We start from the raw sequence: 17379 nt of genomic DNA on the forward strand, positions 1-17379 counted from the left end.
GAACTTTATATTTTCTTTGGTACATAATATATGGAACTGAAATTATTACAATGTCTTAGTATGCTTGCATTTCTGATTCATATTGCGAAGCTTAGCTCTTCCTTAAGGTAACTCTACTTTTTGTTTATAATTAATGAAATGTAAATGTATATATTGTAGAACAATGTATATATTATAGAACAATTATGAATAGGTGTATTTTCTTCTCCTCATTCTTTGATGAGATCAGTCAGGATTTTGGGACTGCAGACATAAATTTCAGTGGGATGCTGTTGTAGCAGACTGTGGTGGCTTCCAGGAAGCTGCATCTTAGTTTTACCGTATTTTTAAATTAGAGAATAAATAGCACAGCGTATAAATTAAAGAAGAATTGTTGTCATCAAACATTTACTGCTCCAGTAGTCAGTGCATCACTGTTAGCAGCAAAGGCCTTTGAAAATTATTTACACTCAATTTGGTTTTAGGCTCTTCTTTGACCGTGTATAAGCCCAGTGTCTGGTTTTGTAGTAGCTGATGCCTTAATGTAGCTCTGATTATAATTATACTTGCTACACATTTCACAGCTGGTCATTCTTCTGCTTCCATTAGACTGTAATTTCCTATTCCTTTATGATGCATTAAGACAGAATAACTCTGATTACTGGAAAAATACCTTTAGTTCGAAAATCACAGCTGAAGAATTGCACTAATTATAGTACATCATATGTGATCTAAATCCTACCTCAAGTAATTATTTATAACAGTATGTTTTATTTTATTGAAATAATTCTATTCAAAATTTATCAAATAACCTATAGTAATCATTCTGTCTGACAACACATGTAAGAATTACAGAATGTTTTGGGGAAGAAAGGCGCATTTCATTCAGGCCTTCTACTTTAACTGGTTAAAAATCTTTTTATTCCATTTTACCTTGCTCTTTGATTTGACCTTGTGATGACATTGCAGTTTCAGGACTGATAGAATTTCCCCCCTTTACTTGAGCAGGATAAATAATTTTGGATCTTCCTAAAAGATTAATTAATTTACTAATATATGGTCTAGGTTTTATGTCTTTAAATATATATTTTGTTACTCAAAAGAAAAAATAAGCACAGATATAATTACTGCTATTACAGCTACCTAACCGAGATGACTTTTTTCTCTAACTGTATTCTGCTTGAAAATTTAATGTTACTGGATGCCTCAAGCCTGTCAGAGTTTAAGAGGCATTTGAACAATGCCATTAATAATGATCTTTAGCTTTTGGTCAGCCCTGAAGTGTTCAGGCAGTTGGACTAGATGGTCATTCTATGTCCTTCTCAACTGAAATAGTCTGTTCTATTCTAATAGATCTGGCAATTATGCTTTCTAGTATGACTGTATTTTTCTCAGAAGTTTGAGTTTGAAGCTACAAAGAAGTAATCAGAATCACTAAACATGATTATATATATGCTAAACGCATAGCTTATAGAACATGGAGAGACTGGGGAACAAATGAAACAGCAATTTAGCTGAAATTTAATTTAACCATGCCACTTCATGCCAGAACTGCCGAAGAAGAGAATTCAAGGGTAAGGGCACTGTACTTAAAATAATGTAAAATTCATAGATGAATCACACCTGACATATTTAATTTTTTCTATAACTCTTTCTTTAATAATTTACAGTTTTAAATTAGAACAACGTAAAGGTCATGATTAGTTGATGTGGATTAAGCTATGTCAGCTGCTGAGCCATTTTCAGAGTAAATAAATACTTTCTTGAAAGAATAACCTGTGTTTTCTGAACTTACAAATCTCTCATCAAATAGCAGGACATTAGAAAAGTGTTCTAGCCATAAGCTTTTTATATGCAGCCATGATGCAGAGGTATTTATTCGCAAGCAAGAGAACACAGAGGAAGAAAGTAGAGTTTGACAGAGACTCCTGCAAACACAGCTCTCAATAGTTCTGGGTCAGGGGAGGGAACGGCTTCCTGAAAAGCATGAAGGGGCCGGACTGCTACTGGCGAAAAGATGGGGGTATTCTGTGCCTTCAGTACAGCACTGGTGAAGTTCTCCAGAAAGCCTTAGAATCTTCAAATACCTGCCTAAGGTATGATATGCAAAGAGCTACCAGAATTTCTTAAAGTATGTTTTATGTCTGCCCCAGAAGACAACGCCTGATACAGTCAGAAAAACAGGTTACCTACAGACCTTCCTACAGAGAATCTTCCAGACGGCTCTAAAGTAGCATGTTCCCCTAGGCAGGAGGAATCCTTTAGCATAGACCACACTGTAGTCCAGTACTTTTATTCTGCAGGTTTTCTAAAACACTGAGCTATATCCATTAGCATACCTCATGGAAGTTCTGGACTTCAGCCATGACTGAACTCTTCTAGAAATATTGCATTTATAGTTTCTTGCTTAAGTAAATGTGGCTTGTTTTGCCTTACAGAGTGCCTCTTTTCTTTTTTGTAGGTAACTGAGATTTGAAGACATTTTTATGTAGAAAGGATAAGATAATAGTAGCTCTAATGAGCCTTTAAACATGTTTTGTAAACTTAATATTCTGCACAGAAATGCATTTTTTACTCATGGAAGCTGTGGGAGGTTATTAATATTTAAAAGGAACGTACCCATAGGAGAAACTTCACTGTGGATTTAAACACAGAGGTTTATCACATGAGAAAGCAGAGTTGGAGAGACAGTTTCTGGCAAGAATGATTGGTTTATGGCTCTAAAAGGTACTCTGTACCACTAATTCATTTTTCTCTTTGAGTTGGAGAGTTACAAAACTATGCTTCAAAAAAGAGCTCAGAACAAAAATGTGCTAAGCTCCGTGTTGTCACGAGGAAAGAATTATGTTCATATTTCTCAATAGCTAAGAGGTACTTGTTAGCTAATCAGCAGACAAGGATTTGCATAATATTGTAACATGATAATATTATTATGCAATTTTTTTCAGTGCAATGAACCACTAACATAGAGCTGTTTTCAAAATGGCTGGTCAAACTTTTCTCTATCCAATGAGCCCACCTCATCCTGAATAATAAGGGCAGGTTAATTAAACATGAGTAATGATACCAATCGAGAAAGCCATCTTCAAGATGCAGAATAGGACAGAATGACAAGGGAGAAAACTGAAAGCTTATTATTCTTATTTTATGCATAACAAGTTCTAAAGAGAAGTAGTTAATCCAAAATATTTATAAGCATATAATCAGAGTACAGAAATGGGAAGAGGAATGACACTCTGACATACCTTGATGTTGTTCTCTGTTTTTGTAGTAATAGTCAGCTTGACTCTGAAGTTAAAGCCCAGTTTTTTTTCCTCTGCCTGCTAAAAGAAAGGCAAATGCCTTTAAAGACTGGTGGAAGATCAGACAAAGATGTAGAAGCTTAGTACAGCTGTAAAAATTCCCCACCAAAAATAAAAACAAAACAACCCAAAGCCCCCCCAACAAACAAACAAACATACAAAAAACCAAACCTAACAACCAACCAACCAGAAAACACCCCACATTTATCACAGGACAAGAACACACACACTTTTGGGCTACCAAGTGCTTTGAGACTAGAAGAGCCAGTTTGGAACACTGGTGAGTTGAAAATACCTCTAGCAGTCACCAAAGCCAAGTGAGACAAGGACTGAAGGACTGTTAAGTGCCTACTTCATCTGTGAATGAAACAGCTCTGCTTCTTATTTTCCTAATAGACATAAGTCTCACAGCATTAGGATTGACTCTTGCAACCTATCCTCAACCTATCCTCATCCCACTGTATGTATGATGACCACAGATTGTTTAGCATCTAAGTTACCAAGTGCACTCGTGGAGCTTACAAGGCTTTCTGGCAAGTCTGAAGAGTGTCCATAGTGTATTTGAGTTTCAGATTTCTAAGGTTATTGTTATAGATTTAACATTCCTTTGTGTCCCTTTGACTCCAAAGCAGGTTGCTCTGATTCTCTTAAGCTTTTCCAGAATTCAGTGCCAGATATCAGCATTCCAAAATTATTTTTTAGTAAAAGTTTTATTCTTAATACAGTAATTTCAGACCATACTAAATGCTTTTTGTTTTTTTATAATGCACGGGGACATATTTTTGGTCTCTGACTACAAAGATTTTAAAAAAGAATTAAAAAGTTGCTGTTCTTATAGAATCACACGACTCTGGGAGCAGGATCTTTAAAACCAAACGATCTGACAGTTGTGTTACACAGTATGTCCAAAGATGGGGAAGAAGGACAAGAAGAATTGATCCCCACCTGCAGCAGAGCAGGGCAGGCAATGATCTGAATGAAGACAGGACCCAGAGGAAGATGCAGCTCGTGGCGGGAAAGGAGGGAGGCATGTACTGAAACAGCAATGGGACTCAAAACCTTTGTGTCAGGGGTTGAGAGCAGCTGGCATCAGGCTGTGCTGGAAAATGGAGGCAGGGATACCATGGCTTTCCTAAACTCTGTGTTTTAATAAGGCATGGTAGCTGAACTGCAGAGAAGGAACACTTTATGCAAGTCTTAAAAATAAAGGAGAGAGCAGAAAGAACAGGAAAGGAGAAAACCAGTAAATTTAAAAGGAAATTAACTTCAGGCACAGTCACTAGTTGCATGGATGGAGTGAGGGAAAGCAAATCTGACAGTAAAGTAGTTTTACAACCCAACTTGGGAGACAAACTCTAGTGCAAGCTCTGCCCCATCTTCTGCCTGCCTGGGCAGCCCTCCCAGGCCCCTTTTTTAGTAGCCACATTTAGAGTAATGCCTCTCCCCACGTCCCTGGCACCAGCTATTTCCAGATGGCTCTGTCATGCTCCCATATCCCTTCCATACAGTGAATGAACTGTCAGCTGTGATTTTGATCAGAGTTCTAAGGCCTAGCATATAGGTCTAGAAGATGTGTACTGGCAGGCTGAGTAGCTGGCTTTTCATACTCCAAATGCTTTTTGAAACACGTACATGTATTTCTACAAAATGCACACATGCTCAAATGCAGACACACATATATGTGTGTGTGTATATATATATATGTGTGTGTGTGTGTGTATATGCATCTATATATACACACACGCACATATGTATATACAAGATGGAATTTCAGGAAGCCAAAGCCATGAAAAGTCTGGAAAGAGCTGCTGACAGAAGGTAGATACATAAGCAAAGACAGAGTAGGCAATATGCGATGTTATATTGTGAACATACATTAGATCTAGAAACTGTTTCGAACTGTGTTTTCCATTCCTAGTTGTAAATGTTCATATCTCTGTGTTTCTACATGCCTAGCACTTTCTGTTGGAAGTGCTATTTGTTCAGAAATGGTGCTTCTGGGATAGTCAGCTCCTCCTTTTCTGTGTCCTCCCCTGCCCAGTTGCTTCTGCTATAAACCCATGGCTGCTCTTCCTGGGAGGTTAGCAACAGGCTTCAGGTGGGTTTACCCCTGTCTGCTCCCTATCTCTGGAGGGTTGTTGCAGAGGTTGTCCCTTGCCCCTGTCAGAGCAGCTGTCATACTGGTTTGTTTGCTTTTCATACTTTTAGCCTTTTTCTCTGTGAGACCCCAGAGATCCCTGAAGAAAGAAGGGAGCCATCTTTTGTGCTGCCCTGAAAAGACAGTTTAGATTTTCCTTCACCTAACTGCCTCGAGTCCTTTTATGCATCAATACGAGAAATTAGAGAAATGCAGTCTCTTTGATGGATTATGTAAATAACCTTTAGGCAGAAAGAGCAGGAAAGAACCATGGAGCTCATAAAGGAGCAGCGATTGATTGCTGTTCCAGTTTCATATACCTTAACAGAGAATTTTGACCCACAAAGTGAGAACTCACCCAATTCACATTTCTAATTTTATCTCTTTGCTTTGTCTTCAAATATTGTGGATGTAGAACAGATATATAAACACTATCAAAAAAATCCTCCTCTATTGCTGTCAGGTTTTTGGGACATAACACAAGCTGTGTTGTGATATGAGTAAAACTTGTAACGGGGTGGGGGGGAGTAGAGCATCCAGAAGGATATTTGTATGTTTAGCATAGTGGATATAAATTCGGAGGCACAGAGTCACTCAAGCATGCTACAAAATAATTTTGTGTTCTGCAGACTGAATTCCTTCATAACAGGCTCATTAGAAGTTCTTGCTGCCAAATGCTGTTTTCTTTCACCTTCGAAACTGTCTGCATTAATAATGAGTAACTCCACTTGGAAGCTATTTACATAAAATATTGTTCATGTCAGTGGTGCAGTGCAAGTCAAGGGTGGGAGGGAGAGCACACACTCAGCAAATGAATTTAAAGGCCTGATTTACTGTATTTCTCAAAATTACTGGTATAGTCTAAGCTGGTGTGACAGATGCTGGATGAGATCTAGTTTAGCAGGAGTTGACTGTAAGGGGGATTTACTTCTGCTGAGTTAGCTCAGCTAAGTGTACTTTGCAAACCTAAATATTATTTTCAAGATTACTGTCGGAACCTTAGTTTCTCTGTTTTGTATTTTGAGACTTTTCAAGCCCCATAAACTCTTAACTTCATGTGGAGTACAGATTCTTCCTGAGTCTGCTAGGTTGTTGTTCCTAAGTGTTTCCACTTGCACAGATGGCTGTGATGCTGTATCTCTCCATTCCACTGGGATCATTGTTGTCAGCAGCTAGTGCATTCCCCATACACAAATGCCTTCAATAGCATGGCAGTTACACAGCAATAATGAGAATCTGTAGGAGATTTCCCATAAGATTATTTAAGGGTTGCTTCAAGGGAGAAGCAGAGGACCAAACCTGGTTCATGTGGCTATTATAAAAATGGCTAAAGTATCCTGGCTTTAAAGTTTATTGTACTGTCAAATTCATAACTAACTCAAATGAAGAGCCAAAGTAATCTAGACTTGTCTATCTCATACATTTTATACATATATAGCTATTTATATACATAAACATATCTATACATGATAGCTAGCTAGCTAGCTAGAGAATCGTCTAAATACATACCAGATCTCTATCTTCACCCTGACACAGAAAGAACTGTTTTGCTCTCAATCTAGATCTCTGCCATTCTTATTTCACTGCATATATATATGTATGCCCTATTCAAGGTCTTTACTGATGGAAAAGGTTTACTGGTCCTTTTAGGTATTGAATTTCTGGAAAAAAAAAAGCACTTAATTTTTATAATATGAAATTATACATATCAGGATCTGGAGCATAAAAATGTTTGCAAATATCTAATTTCAATTATAGGTGGGATAATTAATATAAACAAACAAGCAAAATGAAAATGTCCTAGAGACATCGAAGCACACAAAGTGTGCAAGTCTGAGTATTCCAAATACTCGGGACCATGGGCTATTAACCAGCAGGCTGTATGCAATGCTCAGAAACTGGATAAATTCTAAGGTACTATGTCCACTAAACCTTATAACTCTGTGATTTGATATCTGAAATCTAGTGCCTAGTAAAAAAAGAGTCACTAAGATAGGATCACCTAACCAGAAGCTAATGGAATTGTGGGAATTTTATTGACAACAGAATTCATGAAAGTGAATATAATATTTGAAAATATTTCTTGCAGCTGCTAAACCCTTTTTGTTTTGTTTTAACTAAGACTAATATTGAATTTCTCCTGACAAATCGTGTTTTGAGATCCCTAATGAAAAGGATCTGACTTTAGGACATTTAGGAATATATTCTAGTCAGAATACAAAGGAGATGTTTATGAATGTGTGGAACACAATTGTTTTGATTACTGATATTTGGGTTCATTTCTTGCATGATCATAAAAGCTCTACTGCATAATTTGTACATTAGACCAATTAGAATTTTTAGTTGCATCCCTATAGCAAGTGAATGGAAAATAATACTAACAGGAATGTGATTATCAATGCTTGAAACTAATAAACTCCACGTTATTCTTGGTCATCCATCTATGCCATGTACTGAAATGCCACTTTACAAAATTTTCTTTTTTATCATCACATTAACGTAGAATTAGATACAGGAACATATTAGATGCCTATATTGAGAACAACTCCAAAAACCTGGTTCCTTCCCAAACTGACCTAAAGCAAATGACTAGATCCAGTCTCCAATCCCAGAGTCAGTCAGTACTTGGATCTTCATCTGCAGCTTCATTTTCCTTTGTGGAAAATGTGTATTTAAGAATTTTTGCCTGAATTTGTCTTCTTTTACACTCACGTTTTATTCTCTGTAGGCAAGATTGTGTAAGCCTGCACTGGCTTCCTTTAACAATGTACAGGAAATAGTTGGTGTCTTGTATTAGAAGCATCACTGACTTACGGCTTTATTGCTAGGGCTGTTCACTCTTATCTGCAGACAAGCTTCAGTGGAAATCACCTGCAGCAAAATAAGATTTGCTTCAATAGCAGTGGGCTCCTGCTTGTCATACCATTGCATTTCCAACCATACATATCTCTGACAAGGAAACATAGGTACTGGCAAAACTTATTTGAAAATTGTATCTTTTCTGTACAGAAAGGCTGCCTGCTTGCTACAAGCCATATTTTCCTTCTCTCCTTCCCAGCGTTTTTCTCTAATATCAAATCAAATAAGGCAGCAAAACATGTGAGAATAAACCTTATTCCATTAAAGAAATACAAAGAACTGGTTTTATATGATATTTCTTCTGCTAAGAAATTATTTAATTCAACATTTCAACGACACTTTTATCTTACTAGCAGACGTATTGAGAATGAACTGATCTGAGTATTGGAATATGCACAGTCTTAGCAAAAGAATTTTAATATCTTAATATTCAGTAATACTGCCAGAAAATTTTGGAGCAGCTATCCGACCTCCAGACCACAGTTTATATCGGCTTAGCCAGCTCAGAGGATAAAAAGAAAAATTTAAGGGTAGTCTGGCCTATCCCACAGAGACATAACCTAACCTTCTGTGAGGCATGTTGTTTAACTTCTGTTAGTTTTACATCTTGGATTACTGAAACTACAGTAAGTTTAAGAAGTAGTAGCTGTAATCAAGAATACATTTTTCAAGACAGGATTGAGCAGCCCTTAGAAGGAACAGCTTGGGGGTGCTGGCTGACAAGAAGGATCATGCCTTTCAGTTTCTCTCCTCTCTCATCTCATGACAGAATGGATGTGTCTCTCCTATTACGATCCAGTGCAGAATTCTCCTTTTTCCTGTTATTCCCAGTTTTCTTCCCCTTGATTAGTTTTATAAGTAGAATTGATATTATTGTACAATAGTTGTTGTCAGAGTGTTCTTTCTGTTAAAAATAATAAATAAGAATTTGTCAATTATTTGCAACACATAAAAATTCTGTTTGTTATTATTTCAGGACACGGCTGGTCAAGAGAGATATAGAACAATTACCACAGCTTACTACCGGGGTGCAATGGGCTTCATTTTAATGTATGACATCACAAACGAAGAATCTTTCAACGCTGTTCAGGACTGGTAAGTAAAACTTGGAATTCATAGTAAGTAACACAGAGCATATTTGATATCACTCACCTGTGACAGTGCAAGTTGTTTTGGAAAACTTACCTCCAAATGCAGTGGCCAGGTATTCCTATACTCAAATATAGAGTGGGGTTTTTTATGGAAAGACAATGAATACTCTAAAATGTGTTGCATATAATTCATTGTAACCATTGTGTTTTCTGTGATGCCGGCTAATGTGCGCTACTCATACTTCTAAAACCAGCAACATGCTAGTGTGGAGAATAACTGCCAAGACACCAGAAAGTGTTTCCATATTTCATGCAAAAAAATAAGAAACCATTTGTGGGGGTTGTCTTTTAATTTAATTTTTCCTCATGTAGTTTTTAACTGTAGCTGGTTATACATTACGTTACCAGTCTTGTGCCTCAAGCGTAAAAATTATGAGCAAGCTTCCCTAGAATAACAGAACCTAAAATAGATGGTACTTTTATTACCTTGTATTATGTGGATTTCAAGATGTCTCCATAAAAGTGTGTCATTTCAATCAGATGTGGGTCAGTCAGGATCCAAACAATCTAAGGTTTTTTTTAGTAAAGCTAACCCAAAAGGAAAGCTAGAGTTAATTTCAGCTTCATCTCTTCCTTTACAAGTTATTTTAATATCTAAGAGCCTCCTAGCAGTGCTCTGAGTGATATGAATAGCATTTGTCATGTGTGCTCCACATGCTGTCTTGCATAATGTTCCCATGGGAGAGCTGTGTTTGACAGAGGATTTGGTTCAGAGTTTGTGTGATTTGTTCAGTATGCTTCTTTGGCTTTTATTTATTTATTTATTTAAAGATATGCACTACTGTGTACTTCTTTGGGGACAGCAAAAAAGTACAAGGCAGTGATGCTGCAATTCTGGTTTCCAATAGGAGCTGTTGCCCAGCCTCAGACTCTCCAAGAAAAAAGCTTTCTGTCTTTCATGCTCTCCTACTTATCGTGGTAGAAAGCATTACTGAATCCATGGAGCACCTTCTCTCTCTACACCCAGAGGGGTTTTTGGTGAGCCTGGTCATTCAGCACTCTGAAAATAAGAACTGAGAACCTTAGCTTAATTCTGCTCTACAAGAAATGGGATCTTTGGCTGTATGACTGGACCAAATTGCTCTTGTGAACATCTCTTTCCATTTACTAGAGAACCAATAAGCTTGCATGACTAGTACAGACCAGACAGCTAGCTTTTGGACAATTGAATGCATCTGAGAGGAGTCTCTGCTTGATACTCAATGAGGAAGCCATGTTTTCTCACTGTGATTTGTTATGCCAAAGGGATGTGCTACCCATTTTGTGCATGCTGGAGGCATCATGCTGAGTGCTTGCTGTTACACATTTGTGAGTACTGCTCTGTTCAAGAAATAAGACAGAATCTCCTTCCTAACAGGAGGTAGCTGAAAGTATTATTCAAAGATGCTGCCGTTAAGGTTTAGCAAAGCCAGGGAATCAAGTAGTGCACCCAGCCTCACAGCTGAACCAGCAGTTGTAACTGCCAGCATCAGTGCTTCCTGGGCCTGCCAGCTGAAGCACTTTCTTGCTTTGCCTCTGCTGTTCTTTCTTCATGGGCCGATTCTGTTCAAGCACTGGGTTAACTGGGTAATAATGCCTATCTAGGAGCAGCTGTAATCTGCAAATCTCATTGCCCTATCTCTGGGCAAACCAGATGGCATGCCATTTATTATCTAGCTTCCTCCAACACAAAGGTTTCTTTATAACAAGTGTAAATATGAGTACTTATTATTAATTTTCCCACTTGTTTGTTTTCCAGCCCCCTAGATCTGGTATGGTTGGCACTCTTTGTCTACTGATAAAGAGTAACTAGGCTTCATACTAATTAAAAAAAAAATAAAAGAGAGAAGAAAATATTTAAAAGCTGTGGAGTTCTTAAAAAGGTTCGTGAAATGTGCTTTTTGATAATTTTTATCCAGAAGCTATCCAAACAGTTGGCAGCTACTATAGAAATTCAGTGAACAGGAGGTATTGCATTATTATGTGCTGAGAGTAGTCATCTGCATGATGAAAGGGATGACAGAGAGGCAGAGTGCCTCACTTGTCAGGATGAGACACATTTGCTTGTAATTTTTATTCTTAATTTCATGAGCCCGGTTGCTGCCCTGCTGCTCTTCCTCTGTTTTGTTCCTCCAATCTCATAGCTGATAATTGTTTTTTATTAGCTTATGTGCCAGTCTTGATAGTAATTACAAAACTACAGCATGCTTCTGAACGTGAGAGAAGTTAAAGAAAACTCACAATCACCAATGCTGCAGAACAGGAAGCATGGCTATGCACATATATCTATGCGATTGTGAAATATCTGGGGGGAGGAAGTGGGAGCTTTTAAGCCTCTCTGAGGCTTAAAAAATTCCTTTCTCTGTGATAAATGTGCCTCTGATGGCAGCGCTGCCATTTCATATACATGCACAGTGGGTCAAATGCATGCTAAAATCACATCAGCTTCAAGGCTTGATCTAGAAACTGCGCTGCAGTCAGGATGATGAATCCACAAGTACCTTTTAGATTTGGATAGAAGAGCTTAGTTTAAAATGTATGTTGGGATGATTCTTTAAAAGCAGGCAGTTCAAAGTGGTTGTACTCATACTGAAAGGCATTTTTTTCAGTGTGAAGTCTGGCAGACATTCTTCCTTTATATAACAACAAATGGATAGTCACATTTCTAGATGCTATGCCTAGGTCAACATGAACCTATTCAGCTGTAAGGAATTCTGTATCTAATTTTAATATTCATATTTTATATTAAAAAGAAAAAAAAATAGTATCTGTAGCTTTATCTAAACCTGTTAGCACCAGTATATACGCAACAGTGGAATAGCCAGGCATTTGGCCATCACTCTGAGACTGAGAAAGGCTTTAATCTAAAAGCTTAGCTAAATGACTTGAAGGTCTGATAAATTTCAAGCGTACTGCAGACATTTCAGAAAACATTCACATCTTACCTTCCCTAATTAAAATAAAACAACTTTAAAGATTGAAAATGACAGTAACAACAAAAGTAGGGTTTTTTGAAATTCAAAAATTCTTGCATGAGAAATCTTGAGTTGGTACTTTTGATAGTTCTGCTGTACGTACACTCAGTGCCTTCAGTCTCATTTGAAGGATGATGCTAAGAATACACTGCAAATGCTCATGTCCTATAGTTGTCCAGTCACTTCAGAAATGCTGCCTGATGGGGTATGATCAATTGACCTGTGCTCTCTGAATAGCTCTGCTCCGTTTGTGGTTTCACATGTACTACAACAGATGCTGTTTAAATGAGCCTGGCTAGACAGACATTTCAGACTAACCTACAAAATTGACAGGTACTTAATAATTTTCTACTATTTGTACATAGAATCATAGAATCATAGAATAGTTAGGGTTGGAAAGGACCTTAATATCATCTAGTTCCAACCCTTCTGCCATGGGCAGGGACACCTCACACTAAACCATGACACCTAAAGCCTCATCCAACCTGAACACTACCAAGGATGGAGCATTCACAACCTCCCTGGGCAACCCATTCCAGTGCCTCACCACCCTCACAGTAAAGAATTTCTTCCTTATATCTAATCTAAACTTCCCCTGTTGAAGTTTTAGCCCGTTAGCCCTTGTCCTATCACTACAGTCCCTAGTGAAGAGTCCCTCCCCAGCATCCTTGTAGGCCCCCTTCAGATACTGGAAGGCTGCTATGAGGTCTCCACGGAGCCTTCTCTTCTCCAGGCTGAACAGCACCAACTTTCTCAGCCTATCTCCATACGAGAGGTGCTCCAGTCCCCTGATCATCTTTGTGGCCCTGCTCTGGACTTGTTCCAACAGTTCCATGTCCTTTTGATGTTGAGGACACCAGAACTGCACACAATACTCCAAGTGAAGTCTCACAAGAGCAGAGTAGAGGGGCAGGATCACCTCCTTCGACCTGCTGGTCACGCTCCTTTTGATGCAGCCCAGGATACGGTTGGCTTTCTGGGCTGCGAGTGCACACTGCCGCTCTTGTTCATTTTCTCATCAACCAACTCCCCCAAGACCCTCTCCTCAGGGTTGCTCTGAATCTCTTCTCTGCCCAACCTGGAGCTGTGCCTGGGATTGCTCCAACCCAGGTGTAGGACCTTGCACTTGGCATGGTTAAACTTCATAAGGTTGGCATCAGCCCACCTCACAAGCGTGTCAAGGTCCCTCTGGATGGCATCCCTTCCCTCCGGCGTATCAACCGAACCACACAGCTTGGTGTCATCAGCAAACTTGCTGAGGGCGCACTCAATCCCACTGTCCATGTCACCGACAAAGATGTTGAACAAGACCGGTCCCAACATCGACCCCTGAGGGATACCACTCGTTACTGGTCTCCAGCGGGACATTGAGCCATTGACCACAACTCTTTGTGTGCAGCCATCCAGCCAGTTCTTTATCCACCGAGTGGTCCACCCATCAGATTGATGTCTCTCCAATTTAGAGACAAGGATGTCATGCGGGACAGTGTCGAAGGCTTTGCACAAGTCCAGGTAGATGACATCAACTGCACTGCCCCTGTCCATCAGTTCCGTAGCCCCATCATAGAAGGCACCAAATTGGTCAGGCAGGATTTCCCCTTAGTGAAGCCATGCTGGCTGTCAGCAAACACCTTGTTGTTTTTCATGTGCCTTAGCATGCCTTCCAGGAGAATCTGCTCCAAGATTTTGCCAGGCACGGAGGTGAGACTGACTGGTCTGTAATTCCCCGGCTCATCCATTTTCCCCTTCTTGAAAATGGGGGTTATATTTCCCTTCTTCCAGTTGTTGGGAACTTCGCCTGACTGCCATGATTTTTCAAATATGATGGCCAGTGGCTTAGCAACTTCATTTGTCAGCTCCTTCAGGACCTGCCGATGGATTTCGTCACGTCCCATGGACTTTTGTACGTTTAGGTTTTTAAGATGGTCTCAAACCAGATCCTCTCCTACAGTGGGCCTAGGGTCTTCATTCTCACAGTCCCTGCGTTCACCTTCCAAGACTTGGGTGGTGTGGTCAGAGCATTTGCCAGTGAAGACTGAGGCAAAGAAGTCATTAAGAACCTCAGCCTTCTCCAAATCCTGGGTAGCCATTTATTCTTAGACTTTATCAGCAGTTACTCTAAATGTTCAAAACCTCTGATAACATAATGGAAGAGTATTTTTCTTCAATTTCAGGTCAGTCTCGGAATGTATTTCCTCTGGCAAAAATGCCAGTGGCAGTAGTCACAGCACTGAACAGCATTCTGCTTTCTAGATACAGATTGTCAGAAGTTCACAAGGACCAACAATTTCTGTTTTTATTCAGGGAGAGCAAATGTGTGCTAAAAATCTCGATGCTAGCAGAAACAGCAAATCAAACATGCTTTGACACAGCAAATCTCCCATGGAGCTCTGCCTAGATTTTGAAGCTGCCTTTTTCAGGAGGCTTTCTCCCTGAGAAATGCAGCTAATACTCTGGAAGTGCAAGCTATGTACCTTGCAGTAGTTTGGTGCATGTTGGTCATGCCATCCTAAAAAGATGCAGATTTGGAGAACAGATTTATTTTCCATAAATGGGAACCACTAGGGCATTGTTTTCTGCCTGGCTGAGGTTTAAATTAGAAATAGAGAATAACTAAAACAGCCCACTTTGCTGAATTCTTCAGTATCCGTAAGTTTCAATAATTAGTGTAGTGCAATCTGATTTTCTTTAAAAAATCGTTTTTATTAGATCTGAAGGGGAAATATGTAGTGTTGAGAGTGACTTCAGGTCATTTAAGTGTGTATTTGATTTAGTTTAGTTACAATGTCAAAGTATTTGCATTCATTCTTCTTTTATACTACTACAACCTGTAGCATTTATCTTTGTTAGCCTTTTCCATCATTACATTCCACTAGGAGCTGTTATGCTTTCTTTCCTCTTAGCGATTCAGTCCTCATGCAGTTTTAGCTATATGGCAGTGTACAGTAGAAAAGAGAGCATGAAAGGTTTGCATTATCTTTGCAAATGCTATCAACTCAGTATGGTGAGTTCTATAGAGTGCCAGGGAAATAAATACCTCTGAGTTGAATTTCAGCCTGTTTTTATAAATACAACCTTTTCAGACTTTAAAGGACTGGAGGCAAAGATTTATTTATATGCAGGGCATTTCTAATGCAGTGTCTCTAGCTAGGTCAGAAACAGCAGGAATGTAAACCGTGATCTAAAATCCTGAAGTTTTATGTTTCAGTTGAAACCCTAGACTTGAAACTTTGCAAAGTTTGAAGGCTGGACACGAACAGAGAGTATCACAGTATCACAGTATGTTAGAGATTGGAAGGGACCTCAAAAGATCATCTAGTCCAATCCCCCTGCCAGAGCAGGAACACCTAGATAAGGTTACACAGGAATGTGTCCAGGCGGGTTTTGAATGTCTCCAGAGAAGGAGACTCCACAACCTCCCTGGGCAGCCTGTTCCAGTGTTCTGTCACCCTCACTGAGAAGAAGTTTCTTCTCAAGTTTAAGTGGAACCTCTTGTGTTCCAGTTTATACCCATTACCCCTTGTCTTATCATTGTTTGCCATTGAGAAGAGCCTGGCTCCATCCTCATGACACTCCCCCTGTATATATTTATATACACTAATAAGGTCCCCCCGCAGTCTCCTCTTCTCCAAACTATAGAGACCCAGCTCCCTCAGCCTTTCCTCATAAGGGAGATACTCCACTCCCTTAATCATCTTTGTCGCCCTGCGCTGGACTCTCTCCAGCAGGTCCCTGTCCTTCTTGAACTGAGGGGCCCAGAACTGGACACGATATTCCAGATGCGGTCTCACCAGGGCAGAGTAGAGGGGAAGGAGGACCTCTCTCGACCTACTGACCACCCCCCTTCTAATACACCCCAGGATGCCATTGGCCTTCTTGGCCACAAGGGCACAGTGTTGGCTCATGGTCATCCTGCCGTCCACTAGGACCCCCAGGTCCCTCTCCCCTACACTACTCTCTAACAGGTCGTTCCCCAACCTATATTGGAACCTGGGGTTGTTCCTGCCCAGATGCAGGACTCTACACTTTCCCTTGTTATATTTCATCAAGTTTCTCCCTGCCCAACTCTCCAGCCTGTCCAGGTCCCGCTGGATGGCAGCACAGCCTTCTGGCGTGTCAGCCACTCCTCCCAGCTTAGTGTCATCAGCAAACTTGCTGACAGTACACTCAATTCCCTTGTATTGTTTTGTACATTGTGTATTGTTTGCACTCACTTTAAGTTGCTCCTCTGCACCTGAAAACATTGTTCCAGCTTCAAGTGTTTGGCAATATCTTTATCATTGTCTGGTTATTGTTGAAGGCAATGCTGTGGAGGGCTTCCTTGTGCAGGAATTCAGAATTTGAGAGTTTCATATTGCTGAAGATGCAGATTCAGAGATGCTTCCTCAGAAAGCACAAAAGGCTGAAGGAGCCGAAAAGGCTTTGAATTACTGGTGCAATCTGTGTTTTGTAAGCCTGTCAAGGTCTACAGAATCCTTCTTCCTGCATTTTTGGCTGAGGCCTATGGGAGCAGGAGCAACAGTATCCTAGGAAAAACTTTGATTGCTCTTGAAAAAATAAAATATTTATCACAAATGATATTATGGATATTTTTGAATGTCCCCATTGGAAAGGATTATGGTTGCACATGTTCTTAAGAAATTCCATGGAAGATACTTCTCTGTCATCTTTTTTCACTGATGTTATTTAAAAAGCTCCCCATCGTGAGTCTGCTCAAGGTCAGCACCTTTAAGAAGGAATTAGCTATCAGAAGGTACATAAACTGTCTGTTTTATGAGGGGGACAGGGGCATAGGACACAGCAGGTAATTAGTGATTTTAAGAACTCCATTTACTGTTTACACCTGTATTTCTACAGGAACTATTTGCAGAATTTAGTACTAACCAATATGCTAGGAGCAGCATGAAAATTATCTTAATTTCAAATTAAAGTCCAGAGAATAAAATACTGATAGTACATCCTTCATCTGTACCCGTAACACTTGGGATATGGTTAAT

At 39.6% G+C, this 17379-nt stretch overlaps 1 protein-coding gene across 1 annotated transcript in view; it reads left to right on the forward strand.

The window, feature by feature from the left end:
* RAB3C (RAB3C, member RAS oncogene family) overlaps positions 1–17379 on the forward strand; it is a gene marked incomplete at both ends in the record, with an annotated part of 133664 nt that overhangs the window by 42397 nt on the left and 73888 nt on the right. The window contains one exon of the mRNA XM_080637384.1: positions 9254–9372. Coding sequence (XP_080493510.1) covers positions 9254–9372 — 119 coding nt within the window. The remainder of the gene's footprint in view (positions 1–9253; positions 9373–17379) is intronic.

This window comes from Psittacula echo (genome assembly GCF_963264785.1).
Source record: "Psittacula echo genome assembly, chromosome: Z".
NCBI classification, from domain to species: domain Eukaryota; kingdom Metazoa; phylum Chordata; class Aves; order Psittaciformes; family Psittacidae; genus Psittacula; species Psittacula echo.